This window comes from Lactuca sativa, chromosome 5 (genome assembly GCF_002870075.4).
Source record: "Lactuca sativa cultivar Salinas chromosome 5, Lsat_Salinas_v11, whole genome shotgun sequence".
Classification (NCBI taxonomy): Eukaryota; Viridiplantae; Streptophyta; class Magnoliopsida; order Asterales; family Asteraceae; genus Lactuca; species Lactuca sativa.
In genome coordinates this window covers 154,802,570-154,815,762 of record NC_056627.2, presented here as the reverse complement: position 1 = coordinate 154,815,762, position 13,193 = coordinate 154,802,570, and the positions used below count along the sequence as shown (strand labels likewise).

Sequence of the window (13,193 nt, the reverse complement as noted above, 5' to 3'; positions counted from 1 at the left end):
TCAAGCACTTTCTCCATTAAGTGCTTAATACTCGATTCCTTTTCATCCAAAAGCCATATATGAGTTGTTTAGTACGTCCTAAGGCATAAAGTTGCCAACTTTATGCCTTTGCATGCCTCACATACACCCAAAACCTTCATTAAGACCTTCCCAAGGTTTATAACCCATGCATGAGACCAATACTTCCACCAAGGCTCCATTTTTATGCTTCAAAACGACCAAGGGACCTCAGATCTGCCATTCTCCTCTCATGGAGTTGCTTAACTCACCAAAAGAGCTCCAAAATCCAACAAATGGACAAAACTAAAAACCCCTAGCTAGATCTAAAGATTTAAATGGAAATGTGCAAGCTTTTTACCTCCAGAAGCCTTGCAAGATGACCCCAATGCAGATTCTTGAAGCACCAAACTGATCCACGCTTGCTTAACAACTCTCCTTCTTGAAAGAACTCCAAAATGGCCACCAAAACCTTCTTCTTAGGCTCCAACTCTCACTCACACACTAACTCAGCTGTAGGAAGACGAAATAGGGGCTAAAGAGACTGATAGGGTTTGGTCCAAGAGGCTAAGAAACGTTTAAATAGGCGACAAGTCCAGGATTTAGGGTTTTGACCCACTGATGCGTACGCCCGGCATACCCTCTCGTACGCCCAACGTATGTGAGGGTCCTCAGCGATCATTCATGCAGAGTACGCTAAGCGTACTCATAGGTACACCCAGCGTACTCAAGGGACCAATTATGCTAAAACCCAAATTCTTGAGGGCTTCAAGACGTACCAGGTTTAGGGTGTTACATAAAGGGCCATGCAAGACCATAAAGTTGGAATCTTTATGGTCAAGGACAACATTTGGGGCTTGGATTTGTAATTAAGACGACTTAAGTATTAAGCACTTAATGAGTTGGGAAAGTATCCAGCTGCGTACGTTGGGCGTACCATATGGTACGACGCACGTACGCTGTCAAGTTCCCGTATTCTGGTTAGCGATTGAGAATCCCCCGCGTACGAGCCTGGGTCGACTCGGCTGGTTTGACTCAGCTTGTTTGTTGAGTCTTACCAATTTTGACGAAAGGATATTTTGGGTAAATTGGTATTAATTTAAGTTGGGCAATATTTTAAATAATATGTGTCGGGTAGAGCCGATTTTCGGAGCAAGGATTTATTCAGCTTGTGCTCGTACTGAGAGTTGAGTGTTCCTCACTGTAATTGTGGGTCGAAGGTACCAATGTTTGCCCAGTGGATTATGTATTCTGGTATATCGGGTGTTGTTATGTAGTGATCTGTTAGATCTATATTACGGGATATAGGATGTTATTATGCAGTAGTGGTCTGTAGATCTGCTTGTTTGTTTGACCGGTTCTATTTGTTGGATACATTTTATCTGTTATGTACATGTCAACATAGTCTGGTTGGGTTGAGGTTGTACGACTTTGTGCGATAGCCAACAAAGCCAGTACCAAGCCAGGCATAAACTGTGGGCTCCGAGGGCAAACTAGACTTATGTTGTGGGCTCAGGAGCAAGCCAGCAAACATAAGTTGTGGGCCCGAAGGGCAATTCAGACTTATGTTGTGGGCTCGGGAGCAAGCCAGATGTGAGCTGTGGACCCCGAGGGCAAGCCAAACTCATACTGTTAGCTCAGGAGTAATCCAGTCTGTTAGCTGTGGGCCCAGTATATAATGTTATATGATATATGTTATGTGTGATGGTAATTTAGGGGAATTCACTAAGCTTTGACTTATAGTTTTAGTTTACTGTTTTAGGTACTTCTGAGTAATGAAACAAAGTTCAATCAGGATCGTTAGATTCTATGTAGACAAGCAATCAAGAACGTAATTATGAACACGATAATGGCTTTGAATGTGTCATATGATTAATGCTTCAACACCTCAGAAGAGCTCGATTAAGAACTTCGATTGTAGAGTTGTTTAGGGTTAAAAAATAATAAACGTAAAAAATCCGTGTTTCTAATGCATACATGCATGCATATTTATAGTATAACCCTACTAGATAATCACGGATGGATAGGCCCAATCCGGATACAAAATACAAGCCCATGACGCAACACTTTTAAACTCAACAATCTCCCCCTTTGCGTTAATGGATTTGAAAGCTAACTTCGGTTGAGCGACAGAGAACTTCTTTACTGTTTTGAACACCTTCAGTATGATGGCCAACAGATGATGTCAAAACGTTATGTACCACCGCAGCATGTCTGTGAAGTTCTTCTTGTCTGCATCCGAGTTCTTCTTACGCCTATGAATAATGTTGATAATATGCTCCAAGCAGTCTGTTGAAAACATATGTTTATCAACAAGAGTGAACAGAAATCTGTGAGCTTCGCCTTTTTTAAACATCACAGTGAGATGTGTAGAATTTATTTGGCCCATCTTCATTTTGTTCACATCTCCTGGTTTCAGTGTCGGCTTGGCAGTTGGTTTCTTGTTCATTACTTTTGCTATCTCCTGATCCATAATAGCAACCTCAAGGATGTAGGAAGCCAACATCCTCTTCAAGTGATCCTGTATCGGCTTATATTCTTTCGGATTAGTGAGCAGAATATTAAACAAAAGAATTCAGTCATGAGGATTTAAATTCGAAAGATCTACTAGAGAAATAATCGACACCGAGTTTGCTGATCCTCGTGTGATTTTGAAATTAACATTTACGAACTTCTCAGTAGGCGAGGGTTTGAGTACCTTGACAATGATAATCTTCTGTGCTCTCCATGTCAAGTACTACGGTTAAACATACTTCAATTAAAAGTCGATTAGCTCACGATCAACTTTTGGATGAGGAAAAGGAACATCAACAGTCGAATCGAAACAGTGAAATGTGAATGCCTTTCGTTTTATTGGCATGTCGAACTGTGAGTCCTTATAATTGTCACAGTCAAACGAAGCAACAGGTTCCAACCAGTAAACACTTGGAAACTCTATAGCCTGATTGATAAGTGTTTATTTTGTCCAAAGGGGAAACAAGGCCTTTTTGCAGTTTAAGGCTTCTTCTTCCTCCTTGTTCCTCCTTTCCCTCTCCTCAGCTTCCTTTGCAACCTTTAGAGATTCATCCAACTCTCTGTCCCTCTTCTTTCTTTTAAGAGCCTCATCAATGGTGTCTTCAATATCATCATCACTATCATCTTCAATCTCCTTCTACTTAGCTTGAGAACCAGAACCCGAAGCTTCATTACCCTTGGGTTCGGTTGTGACTTTGACATTCGGTTGGGCAGATTCGGTTTTCACAAAAACTTTCGGTTGAGCACCTTCTCCCCCTTGTTTTGGAGGTATGAATCTCTCCGAAACACCCTTCATCTCGTGCAAGGGCAGGAAGAAATTTTGTAGTGAGATGATTCCTTATGGTCAAAGTAAGGATAGGATCATGAGCACCAATAATGTTGGTCAGCATATCCTGGACATCCGCTGCACAGCTCCTAAAACAACTCTCTCGGTTTTCAACAAAGAAATCTCCTTTTCGGCTTGAGAAAGCTGAACCTTCTGAACTTCAATGGTGGATGCTTGTCGTGTAAGTTCTTCTTTCAGAGTACTTTTGTTTGCTAAATCAGCTTGAAGGGATTCCAGCTGAGAATACACAGAACGGAGAAGTGAAGTGTTCTCTTCCTAGATGGAAGAAAAAACAACCTCAAACTTCCTATTGAATGGACTTGGAGAATGAATCCACAGAGGCTTGAACCTTAGCTGCATTTGTATCAGTATGCCCCTTGAGTGAGTTGAGAAAGATTTGAGTTGTATGTACAATGTCTGCAACATCAACAATAGCCTTCTTGCAAGCAGAAGAAGAGTCATTAACAGTCTGTGTGGATTTGTCAATAGACTCTGTGTATTGCTCAAGAGTAGTGTCCAAAAAAGGCTTTTAGCATACGCCACTAGCGGACTTGTTGTTATCAAGCAATTTATCCAGTTTCTCATTAATAGGCTGCAAGTGTTGGCGTGTGATGGGAGCATCATCATCCTCATCGGTAGGAAGCCTATAGGGACTATAGTATGTAGAATCAAACTCATCATTAGCACCACTGAGAGTGGCACCGGAATCAGTTGAGTGGGTGGGAGAAAGAGCTTTAGAAGTAACTGGAGGTTCAGTTCCAGTAGTTGCCCCCGTTTCAGATACGTTGACCTCCACCGTCGGTTCAGGAATGGTAGTGGTAGTTGATTGGGAAATAATTGGAGGTGGTAAGGGGGTTGTGGATATAGGAAAAGAAGTAACCAGTGATGGTGGTGATAAGGAAGTTGTTGTTTGAGAGGTGGTAGGTGGGTGAACAGGAGCAACCGAAACTGAAACTGTCGGTTTCGGTGATGGAGGTGGTGTAGGAAGTTTGTCATGAAGAGAATTTGTTGGAGACGGGGGCCGGGGAGGGGTGTTACTGTTGGGTTTTGAGCATTCTAACACTTCCTAAGTGTACATGCAACCCTAAATACCTTGGATCTATGTTTTCTCTATTATACATGCAAATAAGAACATCCAAGGTATTATCCTATTCTAGCATACAAAACAATGACTATAGCAAGATAGAATACATACCTCTTTGGTGTAGAAAGTCTTCATGAAGCTTGAGTGCCTAGCCCCAATAGTGTAGAAGCCTCAAATGGAATCACAATCACCAAAACACTTAGAATAACTTGAGAGAATTCTACACTTCATGAAAATCGGCTAGCCCTTTCTTACTCTCACTCTAGTGGCCAATTTTGGTCAAGAATAAGATGCTTATATAGTTAGGGTTACACCATGTAAACCCTAATTGCCATGGCCTTTCATTTCCATGATCCATGGGTTCAAATACACCATGGAGCATCCATGGACCATCCTATGGGTTTTAGCCCAACTTGATTATCCATGGAGCATTAGCCCACTATACAAGTATGGATGATTTACACAATCAACCCATATATTTAATTAGTCTTCTTTTGATCACTTAATTAATCCTAGATTAATTCTTGATCAATACTAATTAAATAATCTTATTATTCTTATTATTAATATACTAGAACTTATAATATATTAATAACCATAAGTGTCTTATTTCTCTCATTATTGTCTATCCAAGTGCATGATGGTATGCAACCCAAATGGACCATGCCGGGTCGGGTCAAGTCTTACCAATTATAGTTATGGACTTAGACATTAATCCAACAGTCTCCCACTTGGATAAGTCTAAAACTATTATTGCGTATGACTTCAGGAACCAACTGGCAATCGTAGCTCTCAAAAGCTTCTGTCGAACTCTGACCTTGTCGATGAACTCTGACCTTTGTCAATGACTTGTCCATTAGATAAGGGATCATATATTCCTCCATTCTAGATATCATATGGACTGAGACATGGATTATAATCATTCTCTCTGTCCATTTGTTGTTTCCCGATTTCCGATTTATGACGACTGACTAATTGAACAAATCAAATCAGTCCTGGCTCGGCCGAGCACTTCCATTTGTCATCATCAAATCATCGAGGGGCCCACATATATCGCTTTTATCCCGAAGGTAAAAGGAACGGATAAACTTCGACTCATATGGCTTGTTCTACTACTTGTTGAATCATACACAAAGGCACGTTTTATAGCACCGAGTTACCAAATGCGTTTTCGTGCAATCAATGTACTATCAACTCATAGTAACAACTCATATCTCTAGGTTTGAAGAATATAAGATATTATCGTCTCATGATCACTCGTGATAAAATCCATGAAGTGATTCCAATGAGCGCGGGTTGAATCCAATACTCAGAACTTATGAGCACTCATGAGTGTTGTAGCCCTTTGTCCAACACCTTAGACCTCTACAAGCCAACCCATGACAGTCTTAACTCATATCTACTTCCAACATATGACCGACTGTGGATGGTTTGAATAACTTAGTCATTCCGGAAGAATAACCCAGTTTATTCGGGAAGTCAAAACATGCAAAATGAAACACAATAATAATTGAATCCAATGTGGTATCAACCCTTTGAACATAAATAAAACACCTTTTATTTATCACCATATGATTACACATTATTCATTGTATACTGTTTCAGCTATCAACTTTATTCTTGAATTTAAAACAATAGTTGTCCCATGCTCCAAGCATGTACACTATGTTTTCTAAACACTAGTCATGCCATACACCAAGTATGCATACTATGTTTGTCTATGACCTTTACTTTGTGAACTAGATCAATTGAACATAACTTCAATGATTCTCTTTTCACACTCCCAAATCCTTACTGCAAATGCAAGAATTCCAAATTCATGCCATTTACTGAAATCGGTTAGATTCTCAACTTATATGCATTGATCCTCTTGTAACGATTATGCACAAACTCACAAAGACTTGGCAACAATCATTACAGAGTATTCCAAAGGAGATCAACTCCTTGGAAATATCCTTCTTGCATTAAGTTTCCTTAATCATACACAGATTGAAATTTCTAACTTTGAAACATTTCCAGATTCCATTTTGACTATCACTTCTGAACAAGAGTTGCCTCCTTACAGATTATGTCAAGATGGTCCTTCCAGAATTATCACTATACTTCCAACTGTCCTTGAGCAACCAATCTTTGGTAAACCTTAGATTGTCCTCGACAATTGTTTAATCCTTTTAGTCATATCCAGTTCTAAACCTTTTCCCTTCTTAATGCCCCAGGCATTTGGAAAATTTTAGAAAGGATGAATATAGCATATGTAATCGATCATATATCCGAAGCATATGGGACACGATTCATGATGTCTCACATAATGACTAAACCAGTCTTTTGCTATAACATTTCCATTTCTATTTGCCAAGTTCTCATAATTCAGATTATGAAAAGGGATGTCGTAATCATAATCGAATTTTAGAACGCAAATAATGGACCCATATACAGAATTTCCTTATGTTGAGCCATTCCAACATGAAATTCATATATATATCCTTGACTAAATGATTAAAACCTCACGATCTAAGCTTATAGATTTGAGATGAAGTATAATTTTCTCTCCCTTAATTATAGCAAAACAACTCTTTCCCAATTGAAACTTTTGTTTTCTATAATTAACATTTCTAACTTGCAATACTTATCATAATTATCATGCTCCCACTAACATGATGATTATTAGCATAACACTTATGCTCCCACTAGCTTTGACATGTACTCAAAAATTAGCTGACTTTCTACCAAAGTTCAGATTTCTGATACTAGATTGTTTTGATAAGACTTTATCAAAAACATACACCTTCCCTTAGATAGCACACTTGTGTGTCTAAACAATTATGAAGAGGTATGCCGTAATCATAATGGTTAGACCTTTTTGCCACTTCTCACAAGTCCAGGTTAGTGTGCCGGTAAACCACACACGCTCCACTAACGACTTTGAGAATGCAAATATCACAATTGCTATCTAGCTAAAATCTACTTAGTGAAAGTGTTTCCTCACCATCATTTTCATGAATCGGAGAGAAACCTTATGACACTTAGATTTAATGGTGTATGTGTTCTTATCCATGTGAATTGTCAAAACCCTAGTCACAGGGCAAGGGTAATGACAAATCCAATCTCATATGGACTGAACTCAATCTTAACTTCTTGCCACCTGGCAGCATAAGGGCCTACCATTGCTTCCAAGTTGTTGTGCAACAAATTGAGAACTCTAAGAACTCATATGCAAAGCCAACTTTAACTGGAATGGGCACAGAATATGTCAACACGATAGGTTATAAACCTCAAGTCGTGTGCTAGTGAAGAACTTCAGGTTTGTTCTTGATTAGTTCTTGAGACTTTCAAGACCTTTAAGACTCCCACTGTCCTCTTGACATATAAGACGCCCTTGTCAAACATCCAAGAGATAGTGTGGATTCTAATCAAGACAAACACTTCACACAATTGGCCTTAGTTGGTCTTTGTTTTATCCAAAACATCACAACTTACCAATTTCAAATGTACAAGAGTTTTAAACCTTCTTTAAGACATGTCACTCAAGTTACAATCTTAGAGTATAACTCTAAGAATTGTTTTTAGAATGAAGTATGAATCATCTTCTTGATTTAACCACTTCAACAATTCAAGTTCCTCTTCTTAGCTATAAGAAGGCTCTTAGAGGATGAATTGTGATAAGGTCTCTAAATCATTAAGATGATCACAAAACTGATACGAAAGTACTCACTCCCATCTTTTCATATTTGAGAAACTTTTATCCTTCTACCTAATTTGATTCTTCTTATTCGCTCTGCCATATATTGAAACTTTTCCAATGTCTCAGAATTACACTTTAGCCTGTAAGTATAACCATATTTACTAAGCTTTAGTAAATTATGACGAATAATCTTATCGATCTTTTGTGGTGGACTTAATCAGTGCACAAGAATGTGTACTCGATCCCTTAGTCTGTTACTTGACTCACACATCCATGTGAACAAGTAGTTAGTCTTAATTTTCTAATACTTGAAAGTTCTCATTCATCATGCTATACAACTTGCATGATTCCAAGTTCCGGTCCAATTGAAACTTGGGTGATGAGAATCTTTCCTTATTTGGTAAATTTAGACATTACCACAAATGAAAGAATCAATTTCATACTTCCACTCTTGCTATTAATGGAATCTTATAAGCAACAAATTTCCACAGATGCCATTGTAAGGATATTTTAAAATAAATAAAATCAAAAATTTTCCTTTTATTTTAAAAACTTTGCGGAAGAACTTGTCCTTACAATCCATATGAAAACTTGTTGTTATCTATTCCTAAGCAATATCTCATAACTCCTAAGAAGTAGCTCAAGAATCAGATCTTCAAACTATGCGATAGAAATCCATCTACGCCATCAGATTCAGCATATTCATTCTTTAAGTTTCTTCACTTTTCTTTTATTCTTAAAACATCACCATGTGACCCAGTCACATCATGTATCAGGAATCTCAAAATAGAAACTTAGCAGAGTTAGATAGTGGAATTTACCTGAAGTAGAGTCAAACTTATTGACTTTAACATCCATAGGTAAATTTGGCAGCTTCGCAACCAATGCCCCTTCCTTTGGCAATATAAACATATGGAGCCTTTGATAATGGTACACGGGACTATCATAGACTTAGCTTTTCTCTTTACCATTTGGTCAACCGATTTGACTATGGCCGATCCCTTTCCATTGGGAAGAGAATGCTTTCCAGGATTTCCTGTGTCACTATTGTCAATGTCCATCAAGTTTTAAGGAAGTTGATCTTAACAGATAGATAAGATCATTAAGGGTCTTGTCATAGTCTGTTTCATAGGTTTCCCAAAGGAACTCACTATGTGACTTAGAAAGTGATTGAACCACCAACTTTCTCAGGACTTTGACACCCAACTCTCCCGGCTTGTCAATATGTGACTACATCTCCAAGATGTGACCACACCTAGACCTTGCCTTGCCAATTGGGCTTGAATGACCTTAAACTTTTTCAAGAACTTGTGGGTTAGGGAGAATAATTGGAGGAGGAGAAAGAAGTATGATATCCATGGGACATCATCTTCATTAGGAAACCTTGTTTCAAGAGATTTGGGAAGATCATAGGTGTCTAAACCAGACATCTTTTGGGAGATATTCAAGATAGTTGATTTTAAGTCCTTAATATGACACCCCATATGAAATATTAAGGCTAGGACCCAACAAACTATTTTATAACTTAGAAGAGGTATGCCGTAATCCAAGGTATAAAATATTTGAAGGTAGGTGAATGACGATTCACCAGTTTCCACCAAGATAAACGAAATGTATTATTAGGTTTTAATTGGTTTTTGAAACTCCTAGATCTTCGAGATTCATTGAACTGTTCAAAGGCATGTTTCAATCTCGAGTCTGCCCTTCAGGTTTTGTGACTAGGATGCCGAGGATCACAAAACAAGGTGTGAAGTAACCATGCAAATTACTTGGTACCCTTAAGTGTTTACCCCTTAATCGATGTGCCGGTTAACCACACACGCTCCATCGATACTATGATAAACATTAAGTTACCCTTTGCCTACCTTGTTAAATACGCGTTAATGTGCCGGTTAACCACACACGCTCCACTAACCGACTTAAACAAAGTGCAAAGTGTAATTTCATGGATTAGCACCTTATTCACATTTTTCCTAAGTAACTAAGATTGGGTATTATTAAGAGTTTAGTTACTTAGTATTTATCATTAATACTTTTAATGAAGAGAGAATTATAGTCCTGTCAAACCCGTTCGGCTAACGACCCTCCACCGGTCAAGCAAGCGGTGGGTGAGAGTGGACACCCATTAAGTTGCCATTTTATAGGCAACAACCTTATACTCACCTTATAGACCGGCTTCGTGAATGAGGCGTACTAGCGGTAAGACTGACTTTACTCTTATACATATATATATATATATATATATATATATATATATATATATATATATATATATTATTAACTTATAATATTATAAAGTATAAGGGTTGAATTTTAACTTTTAAAATTCTAAGGGCTAACTTGGAATTAAAGTATTCATAAGTGAAAACTTTTCAAATTCCAAAACTTGAGGGCAAGTTTTGAAACTATTCAAACTAATTAATTCCATAACTTATGTGTTTAAAGTAGTTTTAATCCAAAAACTCTTCAAGTTCCATAACTTGAGGACAAGTTATGGAAGACTTTATACTAATAAAAGAACTAACTTTTCTTTATTTTATAACTTATGGATTTAATTATGGTTACATATTTTCTTTAATGAAGTGACTCTTGAACTTCCATAACTTGAGGACAAGTTATGGAGTCATAAAAAATTATTCAATGACACAAGACTCTTCATTTTGTAACCATTGCCAACTTTTATGAGTTTTATAAGTCTTTAATGTGACTCTTCATGTAACTTGAGGACAAGTTACACAAACACATTTTATACTCAACTCTTAGATTAAAATGGATTGAAAACAACTATTTCAATTAACTTTTCTATTAATCTAAGCAACTCATAAGTACAAGATAATTCAAATCAAACTTTTTCATGTAATTAGTCTAAACCTTAAACTAATACAAAACATGAATCTATTGACAATTATCTTTGAAAATGGATTAGCATGAACATTACCACATCAAAAAACAAGTTTATAAGTTCAAAAACAACTTAGGGTAATGTTCCTAGTCCATTTCTAGCCAAAAAACTCGAAAATATGCTGTCTGGGGGTCCAACTCGTCGAGTGCATGAACCAACTCGGCGAGTTGGATCGAATTGATCACATTTTAGGCATGGACTCGCCGAGTCTCCTGATGGACTCGCCGAGTCTGATGATCAGACAGCAACAATTTCGATTTTTTAAGCAGTTTTGCAAGTATAACAAGAAAACAAGCCTAGGCTCTGATACCACTGTTGGGTTTTGAGCATTCTAACACTTCCTAAGTGTACATGCAACCCTAAATACCTTGGATCTATGTTTTCTCTATTATACATGCAAATAAGAACATCCAAGGTATTATCTTATTCTAGCATACAAAACAATGACTATAGCAAGATAGAATACATACCTCTTTGGTGTAGAAAGTCTCCATGAAGCTTGAGTGCCTAGCCCTAATAGTGTAGAAGCCTCAAATGGAATCACAATCACCAAAACACTTAGAATAACTTGAGAGAATTCTACACTTCATGAAAATCGGCTAGCCCTTTCTTACTCTCACTCTAGTGGCCAATTTTGGTCAAGAATAAGATGCTTATATAGTTAGGGTTACACCATGTAAACCCTAATTGCCATGGCCTTTCATTTCCATGATCCATGGGTTCAAATACACCATGGAGCATCCATGGACCATCCTATGGGTTTTAACCCAACTTGATTATTCATGGAGCATTAGCCCACTGTACAAGTATGGATGATTTACACAATCAACCCATATATTTAATTAGTCTTCTTTTGATCACTTAATTAATCCTAGATTAATTCTTGATCAATACTAATTAAATAATCTTATTATTCTTATTATTAATATACTAGAACTTATAATATATTAATAACCATAAGTGTCTTATTTCTCTCATTATAGTCTATCCAAGTGCATGATGGTATGCAACCCAAATGGACCATGCCGGGTCGGGTCAAGTCTTACCAATTATAGTTATGGACTTAGACATAAATCCAACAGTTACCTCTCGGTGATTCATGATGAATTTCATCTTCGTCATCCTCCTCGTCATTTTCTGAACTGGGAGGAGTGGGACTCTTGGACCTTTTTGCCATTTTCTTAATCTTCTTTGGTTTAGAAGAATCCGCTTTCTGGGAATTTCACTTCATGGACTTATCATCGTCCGTAGTTTCTTTCTTGGTAGTAGTCCGTTTCCCTCGGTTGCCAGGCTTGTCCACAACATCTAGGACAGCTTGCTGTTCGGTAGATAAGACTCTCGGTTCCTTGGGAGGAAGCTTGCGATAAGTTGCCATGACTTTACTCTCGACTGTAACACACCGATACATTGTTACCGGGATATAGCCAACGTGAGGGAACTTCTTAGGATCGGAAATTATGATTTTCTTGGTGTGAAACGTGGAAATAGACGCAACTAGGGAATCCTTCATGACCGGAATTTCCAAAGAATTAATCGCCCTTCTTGTAATGAGAGTCCAGAATCGACCACATGAAATTTCAGAATGCCTCGTAGAAGAGTTGAGGCTTTGCACCACTTGTGACCAAATAATCGACCCATAGTCGAGATTGATACCATTATAAAGACCGTATAGAAGGGTTAGAAAACCCTTGCTGCTGCCATCAGATCCACCACTCCTCTCTGCCAAACTCTTGATGAGAAGAGTAAGCAATCCATTCCATGGGGACGGTAAGCATGACTTCTTAACATTTGTAACCGTGGTTAGCATGTCAGTATATCCCATATCGTAGAGCATCGAGAATAGTTGAGTAGTAGTGATGAAGTCTGGTGAAATCACAGACGAATCCACTGCAAGGTGAAATAGGGAACAAAATCTCCTTTTTGAAATAGAAGCCTTTTTAGAATGGATTTGAAAGTAGATTCTTTCCTTGTTCTTGTCATATGAGGCAGTAGAGTAATCTTGTGATAGAAGTGACATTGGAACGGCTTCCACCTATGTTAGGGCTATAACCAAAGGTGAATATTTCAAACACTCAACCACTTGTAGCATATACGAATCATACAGAAACATATTGAGTTCAATAATCATGTTCTGATTTGGCTTGATGGAGAGCAATAGGGATGAAGCAGTTTGGTTGTGAGCCGATGA

General features: G+C 38.0%; 1 protein-coding gene across 1 annotated transcript; it reads right to left on the bottom strand.

Annotated features, from left to right (window-relative positions):
- Positions 1-3,394: 3,394 nt before the first annotated feature.
- LOC111879190 (uncharacterized) lies at positions 3,395-12,182 on the bottom strand. The gene is made up of 4 exons (XM_023875667.1): positions 12,092-12,182; positions 3,876-4,291; positions 3,687-3,806; positions 3,395-3,613 (listed from the first exon to the last, which is right to left on the bottom strand). Exons 1-4 carry the CDS (start codon positions 12,180-12,182, stop codon positions 3,395-3,397), a joined length of 846 nt encoding a protein of 281 aa, XP_023731435.1.
- Between the last annotated feature and the right edge of the window lie 1,011 nt (positions 12,183-13,193).